This window comes from Vanacampus margaritifer, chromosome 11, assembly GCF_051991255.1.
Source record: "Vanacampus margaritifer isolate UIUO_Vmar chromosome 11, RoL_Vmar_1.0, whole genome shotgun sequence".
Classification (NCBI taxonomy): domain Eukaryota; kingdom Metazoa; phylum Chordata; class Actinopteri; order Syngnathiformes; family Syngnathidae; genus Vanacampus; species Vanacampus margaritifer.
In genome coordinates, this window is record NC_135442.1 from 10,799,913 (window position 1) to 10,818,125 (window position 18,213).

The following is an 18,213-nucleotide window of genomic DNA, read 5'->3' on the forward strand; positions in this document are numbered from 1 at the left end:
CGGCCAATCACGGGACAATGTAACCCACGAGGTTCTAAATATTTTGACAGAGGAACACGTGATTTCATGCCGGCGGAATAAGATAAACATCAGGAATGCGGAAGGTGTGGAAACCGATACTGGCCCTCCTCCTGCTGTACCACTGCATGCTTACACGAAACTACTTTAATGCTACGTGACAGGTGCAAAACCACAAAAGTGCTGGGCTGGCACAATTTTCCTCTGTGCGCAACAGACACTGGCAAAATATTAAGTACGCCTGCACAATAAATCCTGGAGAATAGATGAGTTAATTTGTATTCTATTGTGGTTGTAGTTATTTCATTATAGAAGTATATGCGATGGGTAAAATATAAGAAATAATACTCAGGATGATGCAGGGTACTTCTACACCACTGTAAACGGCAACCACCTTGATAAACAATTCAAATAAGTGCATACGTTGACCCTTTAAGTGTAGTGTTATGCTATAAAGAAAAACAAAATTCAATTAAAATTGATAACGATGCATCTGGTAAATGTAGCACAGCGATTACTAATCTTTGAAAGTGAGAGCTACTTTGCTCCTGATTAATGTAAAGGGCTACTTCTGAAATAGCAAATTTACTCAAATTAGCTTTATTTATCTATGCAAAAGTCATTGTGTACTGTTAATGCTGAATTTTTATTTAACAAGATAGAAATGGTAAATATGACTTCTACACCCTTCCTAGAAAATCACAATGTCCCAGCACTGGTGAGCTATTTTCAGAACCTGCACATAGGCAACTTACATGGTCCCCTTGCCCATGGGCTTCATGTCGGTGACCCCTGGTTTAAGCACCTATAAATGCTTAAGACATGCCCAGAATGTACGAGCACCATATGGGGTACTTTTAGTGTTACACTGTTAACTGAAACAAAAATGAAATAAGTAGAAAATGTGTATTGACATATTTGGCAACTAACATATTTGAGCTCTATATAAAAGAAGTGACAAAATAGTACAGAAAAAAAGCTATTCATGTATGCATTATATATTTATTTATTTATTTAAAGTAACAAAAATGATAAGCTCTTAATCAATCCCACATTGAAAATAATAGGCAGCAAGAACATATTTATTACACCGTCACATATACAAGTAAACATTCAAGTAGTCTTTGCAGGGGTTCATATGGACATTATTGTGTTTTACTTGTACAGTACTGTACTGTATATTTATAAGTGTGCATTTTCAAGTATACATGTGGCTTATTATAGTCCAAGTGAGATCATGAGTAGTTGTTGGATATCTGTCTATGGATTATGGAATGATGCATGTTATGGAGACAGCTTTAAGCATTTACAAGTAACATCTGACCGCCTGAAAGATTGTGCATGACATTTGAGCAGCATGTAATGATATGGCTTCAGTGCATCCTTGAAGTGACATGGATAGCTCCACGACTCATAAATTCCTGTTATGCAGCACAGAAACCCTCCGCAGCGAGTCGCTTTGGTCTGAGCAAAGTCCGTTTTTGTAGCTCACCTCCTGCCATTGCAGAGAGCCGCGACTGCATGCCACCTGGGAGGGGAGGGGGGGGGGAGCCAGGAAGCAGGTTATCACTTGACACTGCACCTTTTAAAAATGTTTTATGGTGGCTCTCACCATGTTGACGATCTCCTCCGAATCCTCGCTTGCGTCCAGGTGAAGGTTGAGGACCGTGGTTTCCACCCAGGCGTTATCGGTGTTCCTGACGTCATCCACGTAACCTTCAAACACCTGACGTCGTGGCAAGGAAGAAAGATGAAGGAAAAAAGAAGAACAATAAAATAAGAAACAAGGAGAAAGTTGTGTATTTGCGAGAAAAAAAAAAGTATATCTTTGAGATCACAGCTGCCATATTAAAGGAATAGTAGTAATACAGCATATTTTAGAGATAGAAGTTGGACAAGTTGTAATATTCTGAGAAGAATAAGAAAAAAACAATTGCCTATTTTTTAATTTATGTTGCAATAATACAAGAATAAAACTGTATTCAAATATTTTCAAGTCAAACATTTTCAAGATTTAAATTATGAAATTACAAGAATATATTAATCTTTTATGTTAGGTAGTCTAGTTTTGAGATTATTATTTTTTTTACATTTTCATAGTCTTAGTACAAAGTTATGATGAAAGTTGTAATATTATGTTAGTAATAAATAATATTACTAGAACAAAGATGTATGTTTTCAAGGAAAAAGTCGTGTACTTTCAAAAATAAAAGATGATATAGTCATAAAGGGCTAAAAGTTATTCTTTAGATTAAACTTGTAATAATGCAACAAAATTGTACAATGCAGAGAAAAAAAGTTTTCTGTTGTTATATAAAAGTTGTAAAATTTTTAGATTGTAGCCGTTAATCATAAAGTTACAATATTACTAAAATAGTCATATTTTAAAGGAAAAAGTTGTATATTTTGAGATTCTTCTTTTTTTTTTTTTTTACATTTTCCAGATAAAATATTGTACATTTTCAAATTGAAAGTGGTAATATTACGAAAAGAAAGTTGTGTAATTTTGAGTAAAAAGTCTGTAGAACTATTGTACACCCCCAAAACAGAGGGATATGTTGAGGACCATTTCCTTCCCAGTACAGAACTGCACTGGCTCCCTCTACAGTACATTCTTGAGAGAAGTAGTTTTAGCCCACAATATTAACTTAAATCACAATCAACACATTTAGAAACAACCAGATCCATTGACATTTACTAAACCAAAAGTTAAAACAGACCTACCAGTATTCCCTCTGCTATTTTTTCATGTAATTTATCATACAAGCTCTTGCCCATGGTTTTCATCAGAGCCGATGGCAGACGTTCCGCAGATTCAACCGGTCCCTGACGGGGTTCATAAAATGTGAGGCGTCACCTAAATGTCATGTGACCTACTCCGAGGTCAAAAACAACTGCACAACTCACCCCTGGTAGAACCATCTTTTGCTGCTCGTCTTCAACTGCCAGAAACTCCAAAACTGAGCGTCCACTGTCCCGTAAGCTAGAAAAACAATATATAAGCCCTCTGATTATTATAAGCAGAAATAGAGTATAAAGTGATATTACTTTAATTGAAATGGACCCACCGTGTAATCACGAGGTCTACATGCAGATTTGGACCCAGCTGACTGAGTGAACCCTGACCTCTTATGCCGGTCCTCCCTCCAGGGTTTCTAGTGACAAACGGTGGTCAGATACACAATGTCAAGTTTACTGTATCGGGCCATCAATTAGCATTCACTCATCCATCCTTCTGGACATTATACCTGTAATTTCTCAAGATTTCAGTTTCTGATCTGTTAGGAAGACAACACACGGAATCAAGTATAGTAAAAAAGCAGGCCTTGTTTATACTGTATCAACTTAACTCAAAAGTCAACTACAGTGGAACCTCTAAGGTCCAAGTACCAGGATGCTGGTTTAAGACATACTACAAATACAAATCATAATAATTATATTGACTGCACAGCAAGGTTATTTTAGTAAACTAAAACAAACCAAAAAACTAAAAGTAAAATTCAAAAAACAATTTTGTTAACGAAATAAAATAAAAACGAAAATGCTTTTCTTTTTCTTTTCTTTTTTAAACGAAAACTAACTCAAACTTCATTTTATGTTTATAAAACTAACTATAATTATAGCAAAAATGTCCTTCGTTTTAGTCTTTGGTAATCAATTTAATGCATGAGCCTTTGGGGATGATTTATTTTGATATTAACCGGACTAAAGACATTTGAAAGTGTTTCACACAAAAGTGACGCCATCTAGCAGCAGCCAATAGAAAAGCACCTTCACATGAGTTGCTTCCATGTTGTTTTTTAAATATTGAAATTAAGTAATACACACTTTTTAAAGAAACTAAAACTAAGCATTTATGAAATAAATGCAACTAATAAAAACTAACAGAACCACCCTGAAAACTAACCAAAATTTAAAAAAAAATACTAAAATGAAAAATTTAAAAACTAAAAACTAATAACCCTGCTGCACAGGCAATCTGTTCAATATGGGTTTCCGAGTCTAATGACATAAAACATACCCATCCACATTGTCCTCTGAGCTGAAATACGAAGGCATGTACGAGCTGAAGCTGACCTTGAAACAAAAAAAAACTAAGATTGAGTGAAAAAATTGGAAGCAATGCATTGTGGACCAGAGGGTGAAAAATAAATGTTGACTACCTCCCACGGCACTTTCTCCTCGGGTACGGGGAAGCGAGTGACTTTGCTGTTTGGGTACTGGAACTGTCTGGCTTTGACGTGGAAGCCATCTGTCTCTTTCACACATTCCAGGGTTTCCGAAGAATCCTTCCCTGTTGAAAGTATCGCTGAAGGGAAAGAGAAAATGAATGAATAGAAATCAACGATATGAAATTTATTAACAAGGTATGAAATTTGGTAGCAGACGGAGTGGTTGCTCCTCTTTCCCGGCAAGACCCTTGGACTTCAGGCTCTCCATGATCCACTGCAGGCCTTTGGCTGACTGGACAACCTGCGGGTAGTATTCAGTGTATCATCACAGAGTGGGACATACTGAATATTGCGAGCATAATTGTGCCTAGATCGAATCACGACCTGCTCCTCCAGTCGGGCCAGACGATTAATCAAGACAGCAGAGCTTATCTCCTCTTCCCGCTCCAGCCTATCGTTTATGATGTTGACCCTGAAGGAGAGTACATTGATGAAAATGTGACTCACTCATGCTGTATAGATTTATTTTATTTTTTTTACTGATTAGGGCAATATAGTTATTAGGTCATGTGCTTCACAGTTCTGAAGGTTTGGCTTCCGGTTGCAATATTGGTTGCATTCATTTAGCCATTCCCCCCTAAAAATGTGCTAAATGTATTCATCTCATTTCATATTCATATCTCATTCAATAATTGGTAATTGATTGATGGATAGCCTCTAGCTGTCCCGTCACCCAAAATGAGGACAAGTGCAACAGAAACGGGATAAATGGATTTGAGGATCGTACTTTTGCGCCGTGTCCACGATGCATCGTTCCATGGTCTGACTTTGTTTTTGCTGGGTGGAAAGAAGGTATCTGTCCTTCATCAGGGCCTCCCATGACAGAAGCTCCTCTTCTTCAATGTGAGGAAGCTCAGTCCCTGGAAAAATGATGAGAAAAATAATAATCGTTTACAAAAGTGATGCAGAATCTTTGTGTGCTTTACTGATGGATGATGCTCTCAATTTGATTCTGGGGCAAAAGGAATGGTTGTGTGCATCCAGTTTTTCTATATATTTTCTATAACATTTGTCCTGCACTTTACTTTGGAGTTAGCGTGTCCTTATTCAGACATCTCAATTTAATTAAAATTGCTGCTGCTTGCCTCTTAACTGGAACATGTAAGAGGGAGCACAATCTGGCCTCCCTCCATTTGCTACCTATGCACTTTAAAGTTTATTTTAATATTCTGCTATTTGTGTTATAAGCTTCTATATTATACTATAACTATATAACTCAGTAGTTGTTTTACTGTTTGTATTGTGTGCAATTGTCTTTTGATGATGTTGCATTTTTATTAACTCATTCACTCCCAGCCATTTTCACTTTTTTTTTGTTTTACTGGATTTTGACTGATTTCGCAAGGTCCACAGAATATTCTGTTCTATTGCTATAAAAAGCATAGAACCTGCCAAAACGAAGAGTCTCTTCTTTCATCATGGAAAAAAAGTACATTTGTATCTGTTTCCGTTTTGCAGCAATTATCATTAGAATATAGCTAAATTTGATCATTGTTCACAAACCTGTTGAAAACACTGGGAAAAAGAGCTTGTTGCAACATGGCCCTGGTTGATCTCCTATACTCTGCTGCCACCTGCTGACCGTTTTTTGTAATAACTACCGTTGCTGTAAGCAACTTCTTCATGTCAGAAGCTGTATTAAAGCCTTCTGTATGCTCTAGCATTAAAAAAACTTTTTTTTGGGAGTGAAGGACAAAGTATTAAAAAACGTTTTGGGGTTTGAATGAGTTTTATTAATGATCAGCACGTTGTTTCAGTGATGGTTGCTTTATAGTGCTAGAAAAATTTAATAGAAAATCTTACTCATTCACCATGCTGATATGGTTCTATTGTGACTAAAAAATAATTGGGGGGGGGGAAAAATCAGATTTTTTTGTTTTGGCCATTCATTACAGTATAAAAACAAAACAAAATATGCATCATACTCACTGAATTTTCGTGATTTAAATGGTGGCCTGCAAAGAACCACATTCCTGATGAAGATGTAAAGATGGCTGAGGATGATGAAGGGAGGAGGTGCAGAGGGGCGGCTGTGGTACTCCTTAATGAGCTCGTATCTTTGGAACTTCCATATACGGTCTGTGTTGTCTTGCACTTCCTGGAATGTGAAGCTGCAACAGCGAGAGATAGAGTTAGGGTAAAATTCACAAATCCAGGTGAGGAAGGACTTACTTGAAGATGGCGATCAGCAGGTTGAGCAGAAGTATGTTGGCGAAGAGGAGGTAAACGCACAGCATGATGATGGTGAGCCACTCGGGGAAGGCTGGGGTTTGGTTCTCATTCAGCACGGGACATTTGGGCTTCAGGAGGTCACTACCGTTCATGCTGCAGGACGTCAAGTCAAATTTGGAATCTGAAATGGGGAAATCTGATGGTTTTACTGGTGCTGGGACAGCGTAAGCAAAATGGATTGAATGTTTCTCAAACAGTAGCTGGATGTGTTTTTAGACAAAAAACGAGTGAAAATATATACAGTAGGTTAGATATATTTGAGTTGGACTATGGACTACAATAGTGAAAATTAGCAATCAATGATGGTACAAAAGTGCTTGAACAGCAAACCAACATTGAGTGCAAGTACAGATTTTTTCCCGACAAAAATCAACTCATTCAAAAATGTAATACTACTGACCTGTTATGTTAAAAAAATAATATTATGCCTATGCAAGTTGTAGTACAAGGGAAGTAGAATATCTGCCACCTAGTGGCGAATAGTGACATTACAACTTAAAACAGCATAATGATGAATGAGTATGAATTTTTTTTTCAGTATTTTGTAATGTTTTTTTCTCTTTTTTTTTTTCTGAAAACTAGTGCTTTTGAAGGTGCAAGGAAACCGTCTAACAACATAACTACTTCTTGAATTTTGATGGTTTCTTTTGTAATATAAAAATTCTTTGAAATGGTGAATTTCAAGGTGTTCATTAGCAATAGGTTATATATTAATAATCAACATTGTATAGAAAAAAAAATCACTCCTTGTGTAGTAAATCTTTCGATATGAGTTTCACTTTTTAAATTGGACTACAAAAATAAATGTTGTTTTCCTTGATCTTTTAATTCATTGCAATGCATATGCATATTATAATTTGAATAGAGATGGTACTCGGCCAAATATATGGATCTATTTTAAAATAAATTCCAACAAATAATATTTTAATTGAACAAAAATATTTGACGCCATTAGTTATGTTTTGCAATTCAAAAACTCAAGTATTGGGACAATACTGGAAGGGCTACAGCGATTTTGGCAGATTAGCGATGAAGCTCTTCACCAAAACTCATCCAAGCACAACTTTATAGATCCTGCTTTGTGACTCTGTGATCTATTCCCACAAAGTTGGACAGATAGAACTGAGTGTAGTCCATGACTTTTTGCCCACCCAGACTTTTTGCCGTGTCTGCTCACAATCAACGTTGGTGGGAACGTTGCCGAAGATGATGAGGTAGGGCTCGTATACGGCCCCCCGGAAAATCCACTCCAGTCGATCGTCGTTGTGGATCAGGATGCCTTGTTTGGCTACGCCATACGCCACCACCCAGATACTCAGCAGGAACATGAAGAAGAACATATCCATCATCTAGAAAGATATGATGCTGGTGAATTTCTTTATGTATTTTTGAATATGGATCCTCTTACCATCCTCCTGACAATGATGATCTTAGGTCCAAGCGTCCGACTGATGGTGAATATGGCCATGAGACGCAAGCAGAAGACTACAAAGTCAATGCAGAGGATGACTTTCCCGGCGTAGAACAGCTTGGTTGTTAGTCTTGAGGAAACAAATGATGAGATTCCGTGTTGGGCCGAGAGCTGACAGTTTGTTTATTTTGGACGGCACATTAACTCACCTAAACACGAGGCCGATAATAAATAGGATAATGGACAGAACATCCAAAATATTCCAAAGTTCTCGGATGTACATCCTGGCTTTCTTATGGAACCCAAAGCCATCGGGGTCATAAATCAACTGAGGTCAAAAAGACAAAATGTACAGCAGAAAATCAAAATATGCCCAAAATGTCTTACCTTGATAGTTATAATTATGCACGCTGGGGCTTCTTACCTGCCGGACTTCTTCGCTCACCACAGAAAAGAGCCACACATACAGCAGAATCTCCGCGGGGGAGGGCGTGGTCTGGAAGTCCATCATCAGCACAACCGCAAAGAGGAAGAGGAAGGCGAAGTAGGACACGATATTCCAGTAGAATTTGACCTGTGGCGAGCTGTACAGGCAAGTCAGTCTGGACCAGCAGTTCAGAGGCTTCATGGTTGTCAGATTACTGTTGGGGTTATAATAAGGGCCATCATCATTATGCGTTTTAATGAGATGTAGTTAATGGATGTAATACATAAATATTTACTCACGGGCTTTTAGCTTTCGTTTGGAGCACACTTCCTGTGACGCTCGCCACTGTCTTGATATCCTCACTTTTCTCATTTTGCTTCTGGATTAGCTCATCGGGTCTAGAAGGCATGGGGGAACATTAATGAACATAATAGATTTGGTCAATAAGGAAATCTGTATTATACAACTATTCATCTGTCCATTTTGTGTAGTAGTTGTCATTATGATTAGGGTGAACATATTTGGTAAACTCAAATATGGAAACATGTTTTATAATGATATACGGGACTGTATCATCTATGCTACGGTGAGTGTGAGGGTCACCTGTAAGTCAGGAAGCCAGTGTAGATAAGCGGGAAGAAGATCATGCAGAGCGTCACTCTCCACACAGGATTGTCCACTGAAAGTTCACCACACCAGATCTCAGTCAGGAGGGCCTGGAAGAGAATGGACATGGATCCAGTGAATTAAAAACGCCATTTTCTTTCAATTATCATAAATTTTTTTAAAAAAGTCCACCCCCCCATTTTTTTATTTTTTACATTTTTGGGATGTCTGCATTCAGTTTTATCCCCAAATGAAAAAAAAAAAAGAAAAAGGACATAACTGTTTTTCACACAGCAGCAACGATAGGGTAACTAACGCGTGCTAGCTAAAGTTGATCATTAGCCAACATGCAGATCTTAAACTACTGAACTTCAGTAAGTAAAATAAAGCTTCTACCAAAGTTGCTTTTCTTGTACTTTTACTCAAGTATTACTTTCATACTTCATACAAGACTGGTTTGGCTCTACCTGGACACCTGATAACGCCACAAAGCTTTTACAGTTAGCCTCCAGCGCTAGCCTCAAGCACGTGGTCTTCCCCCAAAATGGTGACATGCGAACCAGCAGCCTCTTAGCCCGCTCCTCACGACCGCTATTGCACTGAGTGAACACACCTACAGTGTAACACAAACGCATACAATTGAATAATCTCTGGACATTTATTTTCTACAGTGTGTGACATACTGTAAGTTCGTACCGATGGCGTGCATCTCGAAGTGGTCAGCCAGCTCTCGCATATCCGTGGCTTCGTCTGCATCGCTACCTTCTTCGGCCATCTTCCTCAGGATCTTGCAGGCGGCCAGAGCGGAGGACACGCAGTCTGTACACTGTCACAATCACCATACACTGAATTTAGAACAATGTTTCTCAAACTCCACAGTGCAGACTCTGAAACGTACTTACTGTAAGAACAAATCTAAAAATGAATCTTTCCTGTCATTATGCAAAACTCGAGCTAGCTGGAGGTAGCTCAGGCTTACAAACTCACTAACAAAAATGCTAAATTGGCTAATTATAGCTTCTCAAAAAAATACATCATGCATGTAGTGTTTGGGAATGACTTTTTTTTCTCTTTTTTTTTTACAATAGACTTTTAGACTAGCTCAGCAACCTTTTTGAATGCCAAAAATAATGTTTTTGCACAAGACGCATTCGCTACGAATCATTCTTGGAGCGGACAACATTAAAACAAGTCTCCTAAATAAAACCATTGTGGTTCAATTAGGCATTGTCGTTGATATTTGTCAACTGAGGGCATGTGAAGAAGCCCAGAGTTGGACTGGCCATTTGGCATACAGGGCAGATGCCCGGTGGGCCGGTGTCTAGTGGGGCAGATGCAGTGCTTTTTGGTTATTATTTTCCTCCATTTTACCCCAAAAGCCTGGCCCACAATTTAGAGGGACTAGTCCAATAATCCATTTTGACTATAGACAGCAAACAGATCCAACATTAGTCAAAATAACAGTGGCAGAACAATGTATTAGACAGGTATGGCCAGGAGTCGGGTCGAGCCAAGTCAAAATGCCATGGCCGATTTTTCTGTGCCAGTCCGCCCTGGGACTGATGCCCTTTGAGACTCTTGTGTGATTAAGGGCTATAGAAATAAACTTGACTTGACTTGAAGGGGAATATCCGGTTCTCTGAATCTGTCGCTATTGTTAATGCTCCAATTGCCCGCAGACTAATGTACTGTGACAAAGTGGTTTCGAATGGAATCACTGGTCAGTATTTTCCAACTGTGATCTCGCTTACCTGTTCCCAGGCGATTTCAGACAGTTCTCTATTTTTTTGGACGATGGCCCAAAGAAAAAGGTCTCTGGCTGGGTCTCTGTGGGCCTCAGCGAGGTCCACCCTGAGGGGAGCTTGGGAATCCGATTGGCTTCTCGACAGCTAGAAAGACGGGCAGTTTTAAGGGCTGCTTTCGCTTGTGTAGGTTTTCTCTGTGTACTCTGTAAGTTTAGATTGCCAGAGTATCTGGAGAAAAGCTCTATTGATACTGACTTTGTATCAATATTATCAACATTTTATTTAAGTATGTAGTGGTGCAGAAATGCACTACATTATTCTTGACAGTGTCAATCATTGTTATTGTTCAAATATGATTTGCTAAATTTGAAGATGGGATAAGTGGCATGTTCATATTTTCAAGAGTGTCTCACCGATGTCGCGTCCTCCATGTTAAAATGGTACATCACGGTGGGTGGCGGGTAGATGGGCTGGGTAAAGTTACCCAGCAGGTGGCGCACCTCATCCGACACGTGACTTAAGGCGAGACCTTCGCTCTGCGCTGCGCGCACGCGGTTCCTGGCGGCGAACACTTTCCTCCTCCGGTGGCAGGAGGCGCGGACGCGCTTGGCCAATTTGCGCAGGAAGAAGCAGTTGGGCAGCTGCTTGTAGAGCTCGCACAGAGTGTCTTCGCTCTGCAGGAATTCCCTCAGACTCACGCCGTTTTCCAGCAGGAGGCTCACAAATTTAGGCTTGTTGCTCGCCAGGGCTGAGAACATGGCCCAGTGAAGATCACTGGACTGGAGGGTGGGAGGAAAATATAGAACATGTAACGTAATAGAAATATACACAGTGAGAATCAAGTTGAATTATATTAGCAGTAGCACTGTTTGTTTAACCAATTGGATTTCCAATTCTTCCTCACGGGGCCAGATTGCTAAAATGTCTTGATGGTAACAGTTTGAATCTAAATCCAAACAAATGTCCTGGCCTCTTTGCTCAAGCCGCATCTTGGGCCGACTCACCTTCCACTGACTCTCGTCGGTGAAGATCTCGGTGGCGGCTATGTCCACTCGGTTCCAGACGATAGCCAACTGCAGCTGCCTGCGCCATCCCTCCACTACCTGCGATGCGCAGGCCCTCGAAGCTGAGAAGTTGACAATGTACAAATAAAGACATTTCCGCACTGGGATCTCTGCAATAGTGGCAGGTAGGGCCACATACCAACAGAATGGGCTGGTGATGCTCTTTTTGTATTTTATATTTAATACAGAGCAGTGATTCAACTGGAGAGAACTGTATTCAAATTAATACGCCATTTAAAATGAAAATTTAACAGAGCAGCGATCTAACTTACTCTATATTAATCTCTATTTCTATTTAAGCACTGATTATATTATATTTAAAGGGGAAGTCAACCTTAAACATTTATTGACAATAATATGTTGATGTTGTAATATGTGTGACCTTACTAGTCCGAACATGACACTCTGATTAATACTACATTTGAGGAATATGAGTTATGAAGCAAAATTCTGCCGTTTTTATTCATCTCAGGGGGCGGCCATTTTGCCACTTGCTGTCGACTGAAGATGACATCACAGTTGCTCTGGCTACGACACACCACAGCTCACCTGTTTCCTGAAACTGAGCTGTGATTGGTTGTTACCTGAGACCTGAGCAACACTGATGTCATCTATAGTCGACAGCAAGTGGCAAAATGGCCGCCCCCTGAGATGGATCAAAACGGCTGGATTTTGCTGCCTAACTCGTATTCCACTAATGCAATATTAACCAGAATACCATATTTTGACTAGTGGGGCTACATAGAACATATTATTGGCAATATTTTTTTTTAGGGTCGACGTCCCTTTAAAAACATGTATTAATTATTAAAATATAATAAAAAAATGCTACTGGACATCATAGACACATTCTGATTCAACCAGCCCTTTGTTGGTTGCACTTTGTTTCAGCACCATTAAAGGTCTAATTGGTGCAACACAGTGGATGCACGCTCCCTGGAGGTTTTGCTAATGAGGTTCTGGTGCCACTTATTGCTCAGAAGTAGCTCCCAAGAACACCGTGGCAGAAGATCCTCTAAGTCAGCAGGAAAACCGCCAGGAAATTGTTTGAGTGATATCAATAGAGGTCAGAGATGGAAACCATCTGGAAAGGGATGGTGAGTCATCTAAAAGCATTCTAAGTACAAGCTCACCTTTAAAGAGTGCTTGTAAAATGGCTACATCCACGTCTCCGTGACTGTCTCCGCCTCCTCTGAACACCGTCAGCAGGTGAGACATCCTGATGATGTCCTGAATCTGGCACAGGAAGTGGACACATAAACTGATCACATAAAAAAGACAAATAGAAGACGATTGTGTTCACTTACTTTTTTGGTCCACTCAATGATCTTCAGGTCGGTGAAGGTGTCGTACTCCAGGCTGAGGAACTTCTTGAGTAGGCGGTGGATGAGACTGATGGTGACCTGAATCACGGGTAGTCCCGCCGCGTGGGCGATCACGTCGGCCATTCTCCCGGAACCCTCCAACACCACGCACGGCGTGTCGTTGAGCATGGCCGTGTAGATGGTCTGCGAGGAGGCGAACGCGACTTGGTCAAGAAAAGGAGGAGATCAAGGAGGTGGCGAGCGGCGAGGATGAAGACGCAAAGGAGAACTCACATTGAGAGTGCCTGCTCCTCCGTCCAAAACTACTAACACCACAGGGATGCTCACGCCAACAGCTAGCAATATATACATAAAAAAAAACAAAAAAACAATATTAATCTAAAAATACAGTGAAAGTGGACATTCTCATCTATGGTGCAACATCTGTTCGTGCAACTTTAGATCTGCAATGTCCGTAACAAAATATATAGTATGTACTGTAACTACCGTACCGCAATGTCCGTAGCTGTATCGCTACATCATCAATTTAATAGGAAGTTCGCGGTTGATTCACAGAATGCAGCATTTCCATATAAGCCATTACACTAACCTTTGTTTCCAAGAGTCTTTTTGGAGATGCACTTCTCGAGACGACTCCTCAGATCAATCTCGACACCATAGCGGCCAAGGGTGCCATCATCCACCAACAGGAAGTGGGTGTGGTTGTTGTCGAGGCAGGGCAGTCGACCCTTGACATCCATCGGGTAATGAGCGGGGAAACATCCCTGAGGAGAACGCAGACTTTGTAGATGATGATTGGAATCACATGAAACATGTTGATAGTACCTGTGAATGCACCAACACTTCTTTGTTGTGAATGACTCCCCATGTCGCCAGCCCAATGGTCACAATTTGGCCCTGCATGGAGCTGCTAAGTGAGTAATCCCTCACCGCCTGACCCACATGCTTCATGACACCAGTGTTGGTTCCACCCGTGATGATCCATGCACCTGCACGAAAAGCAGTGTCATCCCCCTTAATGATGCTCACATGAAAGATGCCGTTTATTTAGATGTTATTTGTGCCCTTGGTTTTCTCTGTAAGTTCTGACTTTTAATTGGTATTCCTCCTTGCTCTAATCTTTCTTCATTTTGTTTGAACTTAGTCGTTGCTATTTTCCCTATTATTACTTTGTACAAACACATTATACCTACTTAGTTGTCAGTAGCACCTTTTTGTTTAAACTTAGTTGGAAAAAAGACTGAGTAACTTCGTACCCGGTGTTGCGCCTGCTTTGGGGTCCAACCACTCACATATTGTTACAGCATCCAACAGCCACAACAGCACAACATTCCCGTCCCGAGCTTAACTTTTGGTAGTGAAAATTTCATACATGCAGCAATGTTTGTACTGTAACCTTCATATTGCAAAGCTCATGTAACATTTGCAAAGTAGTAGTAACTTTAGTAGCGTTACTTTAGTAGCGTTACTTTAGTAGCGTTACTTTAGTAGCGTTACTTTAGTAGCGTAACTTAAATAAGGTAATTTATGTAGTGTAACTTTAGTAGCGTAATTCTTATAGCATAACTTAATTTTTCTTGTAGCATAACTTAATTTCAGTAGCGAAACTTAAGGCCGGTAACTTTGGCAACTAGTGGTGTAACTTAAGTATCATAACTTTAGTAGCGTAACTTTAGTAGCGTAACTTTAGTAGCGTAACTTTAGTAGCGTAACTTTAGCAGCATAACTTCAATGGCGTAATTTAGGTAGCGTAAATTTAAGTAGTGAAACTTAAGTAGCATAACTTTAGTAAGGCAACTTATGTAGTGTAACTTAAGTAGCCTCATTTTAGTAGCCTGACTTATGCAGCATAATTTTTGTAGCATAACTATTACTAACTTAATTTTAGTAGCAAAACTTTGGCTGGTAACTTTGGCAACTAATGGTGTAATTTAAGTATCATAACTTAACTTAGTAGCGTAACTCTAGCGTTGTAACTTTAGCGTTGTAACTTTAGCGGCGTAACTTTAGCGGCGTAACTTTAGCGGCGTAAATTAAGTAGTGAAACTTAAGTAGCATAACTTTAGTAAGGTACTTATGTAGTGTAACTTTAGTAGCTTCATTTTAGTAGCTTCATTTTAGTAGCGTAATTTTAGTAGCTTAACTTAAGTAGCATATCTTTAGTAGCACAGTAGTTTTTAGCATTTAGCATAGCATGGCACAATAGTATTTAGTAGCATAGTACTTCATTTTAGTAGTGCAACTTAAAGTTGGTAACTTTGGTAACTAGCGGCCTAACTTTAGGCATAACTTTATCGGCGTGATTTTCGGAGCGCAACTTTTCATTCACAATGTTCACATCTCGGTGTTCTAATGGCACTGTTTCTTGAGCAACATTTAGTAGATTAACTTTCTTTAACTCAACTTGTACATTGCAGATTTCGCATCAGGATTTGTCACATATCAAATATATGGTATCAGCAGTGTATTAAAATCATATCACGTATCAGCTTCAGTAGAGATGCACACCCCGAGTGTGTGTATGTCATTGATCTGCGTACTGTGATGATTGATGTCAGGCTTTAAATAACAGTTTGCAACACATCTCCTCGCTCTACACCGCAGCCGCAATAGCAAATATCTGAGTCATATCTTATTTTTATCCTCATATGATCAAGGTCAGATTGAAATCTAGGATATCAGATCCCAAGCTGCGAAGAAAAATCGGTATTGAGGGTGACTCGAACTATGCAGTGTAAATCCAGCCTATTTATTCTTACTCGACTGCTCGGATGCCTCTAATCTGTTATTACCTGTTGTCTGGGCCACTTTGATGAGACCTCTCTGGAAGACGTTCTTGAGCCCGGTCTTCAGGTAGAAGTTCTTGGCTCCCCCGGTGACCGAGATGAGCAGGTTGGGTGGAGAAACTTTCCACTGTTCAGTCATTAACTGGTAAAGCACCTCAGGATTGGTGTCTGTGGACACTCGAGCATACTAAAATGTAAAGAACAACAAAACACGTTTTCTAATATACATATTGGGCATTGTTTGGAAACATACGATCATACGTCGCAATTCCTTCAGACATTATTGAGCTACTAGCATAAAACTTCCAATCATAACAACTATAAATCCAGACAAATTGTATTGTGTTTTAAAAGATTTTACAGATACTGATATCTTTACTGCCTTGTTTTTGACAGGGCCCACAATGCAGATTGCATTCATATTATATTAAGATTTATACAGATTTTTTTTGGTGTAGTTCACCTTAGTGGTCGTCTGTCTCAAGCCACCGAAGCTTATGTCCCCGAAAGCATCTGTGGGAACTTCACGGACGTGCGTGTTCGGGTCCCAGGTCCCGCCACCCGTGTCCTCCGTCTGAACCTCGTCGGCCACATGCTTGCTCTTGGAGTGCCCGCACATGCAGACATCTTCTCTGCAGTGAGCCCAGGAACAACGAGTTCAACTACAGCGGCAACTTGAGATACAAGTGACTCGACTTTTTTTTTTTCGAAATACGAGCCATTTTTTGGCCAAGTTTTTGATTTGACATGCAAGCATAAACTTGAGATACGAGTGCTGTATGGTGGACAATCAACATTGCTTTAGGTATACGGTTCAGCAACACATATAGACAACATAATAGTACTCAATCATATTCTTTATCCTCTGCAAAGAACAACTAATATTAGTGTTTGTAGTCAGGAGCTGAGCAAGAAGTTGAAACTATCTCCATGTACAGTACTCTATATCCATCTGTCTTACACTGCCCCTTGGTGGCCAAGGTAAGCACGCCTGAATCACTATTCAATGGTTGCAAAGGGTCAATAGTAAAAAAAAATGTTTTTTTAATAGGTTTTAGGTGAACTAATGAATGCACGCACGCACGCACATACACATATTCACCCACATACAAAAAAAATAATACAAAAAATATATATATATATATATATAAAAAAAATATTTAAAAAAAAAGGAAAAATGTTTATTTTAATTTTATTGAATTTTGTCATTGCTGTATGTTTTTATAAATTGCAATAATAAAACATGCTTCTTTGCTCAATAAAAAAAACTATTACAATTTTTATTTCATTGGGAAGGCTAGAACGGATTAATGGCATTTACATTCACTTCAATGTGAAAAGATAATTTGAGTCATGAATGTGGTCACGAAACAAATTCAGTTTGTATCTCAAGTTACCACTAGACAATGTCATTCCTGCGACCTCACAAATAAAAGTCCCCCTACCTGGCACTTTTTACATAGAAGCAACACTCCTTCTTGCGGATGTTCTGTCGGATCCAGGTGACGTGCTGGAAAGTAGGCGTCAAAGACAACAGCTTCAAAGCTGTGCCGGCACTCAATGTTAGATTTTCAATGAGCTGAGACCCTCCCGTGTCCTCCATAGCAGCAAAAGCAAGCTTGGCTAGGCGTGATAGCAATAAGACTGAAACAGTTCCTTGAGACCAGCCTGTTTGTGCTGTCTCATCCCTCACAGACTGTGATGTCAGTTAGAGCCGAGCCGGCTGCCAAACCTTCCATTTACTGAAAGTCGGATGCCGGAGGTGGATCAATACATTACATCACTGGTGGCGGATTAATTACAGCATTATAACCCCAAAAAGCCCCAATAAAGATGCATCACTTGGAAACCATAACACAGTTTGTACACATAAAAATAAACTCTTTAAACTTAGCAATCTCTACTCAATCTTGTCCTAATACTTATGAATGACAACATATTTATAAATGTGTTTTTGAGGCATCAGTACCACATTCATTTTGTTCTTTATTAGTAATAACTATTTTAGATGAATTGCAGCGGTGCCTTAAGATACTTGTTTAATTCAACCTCTGACCACACAAGTTAAAACATCAAATGTAAAATTATCTTTTCCTATTCAAACAAATGGGACTGCCATTAATCAATTCCGGACTCTCAAACAAAAGGAAAAAATGTATTTGTTTTAATGACAAAAAATAAAGCGATGTATAACATCATACATAATTACATAGAATAAAATATGATTAAACATCTTTTGTCACAACTTCTTCTTCAATGCACATTTTGCTGCTCAGTAAATGACAGACACGGATACTAGAGGCTCAGCAACTCTCTGGCCTTCTCAGTACAGCGTCATATTAGTCAATCTTTACAAAGGATAAAGAA

At 39.5% G+C, this 18,213-nt stretch overlaps 1 protein-coding gene and 1 long non-coding RNA gene across 2 annotated transcripts; one reads left to right on the forward strand and one right to left on the reverse strand.

The window, feature by feature from the left end:
* Positions 1 to 1,084: 1,084 nt before the first annotated feature.
* Positions 1,085 to 17,512, reverse strand: trpm2 (transient receptor potential cation channel, subfamily M, member 2). Its single transcript, XM_077580588.1, has 32 exons — positions 17,292 to 17,512; positions 16,310 to 16,478; positions 15,853 to 16,033; positions 13,886 to 14,049; positions 13,650 to 13,824; positions 13,334 to 13,395; positions 13,043 to 13,243; positions 12,869 to 12,971; positions 11,676 to 11,797; positions 11,085 to 11,450; positions 10,678 to 10,815; positions 9,623 to 9,752; positions 9,394 to 9,539; positions 8,924 to 9,036; positions 8,620 to 8,718; positions 8,318 to 8,534; positions 8,103 to 8,221; positions 7,891 to 8,023; positions 7,660 to 7,831; positions 6,423 to 6,603; positions 6,180 to 6,361; positions 4,978 to 5,110; positions 4,575 to 4,662; positions 4,407 to 4,491; positions 4,182 to 4,327; positions 4,040 to 4,095; positions 3,267 to 3,296; positions 3,087 to 3,173; positions 2,926 to 3,001; positions 2,743 to 2,844; positions 1,631 to 1,744; positions 1,085 to 1,546 (listed from the first exon to the last, which is right to left on the reverse strand). The coding sequence occupies exons 1-32, from the start codon at positions 17,447 to 17,449 to the stop codon at positions 1,430 to 1,432; spliced, it is 4,365 nt and encodes a 1,454-aa protein (XP_077436714.1). The 5' UTR covers positions 17,450 to 17,512; the 3' UTR covers positions 1,085 to 1,429.
* Positions 12,632 to 14,315, forward strand: LOC144060757 (uncharacterized). The gene is made up of 2 exons (XR_013296001.1): positions 12,632 to 12,944; positions 13,070 to 14,315. It is a non-coding gene; the product is annotated as an uncharacterized LOC144060757 (long non-coding RNA).
* Positions 17,513 to 18,213: the final 701 nt, after the last annotated feature.

Excerpts from the sequence above, each read along its gene's own strand:
- trpm2 (XM_077580588.1), bottom strand. The coding sequence starts at position 17,449 with ATGGAGGACACGGGAGGGTCTCAGCTCATTGAAAATCTAACATTGAGT. Across the intron at positions 16,479-17,291 it reads TTCTATGTAAAAAGTGCCAG|AGAAGATGTCTGCATGTGCG; the intron begins GTAGGGGGACTT and ends GGCTCACTGCAG. Across the intron at positions 6,604-7,659 it reads CGTTCCCACCAACGTTGATT|ATTCCAAATTTGACTTGACG; the intron begins GTGAGCAGACAC and ends TCCCCATTTCAG.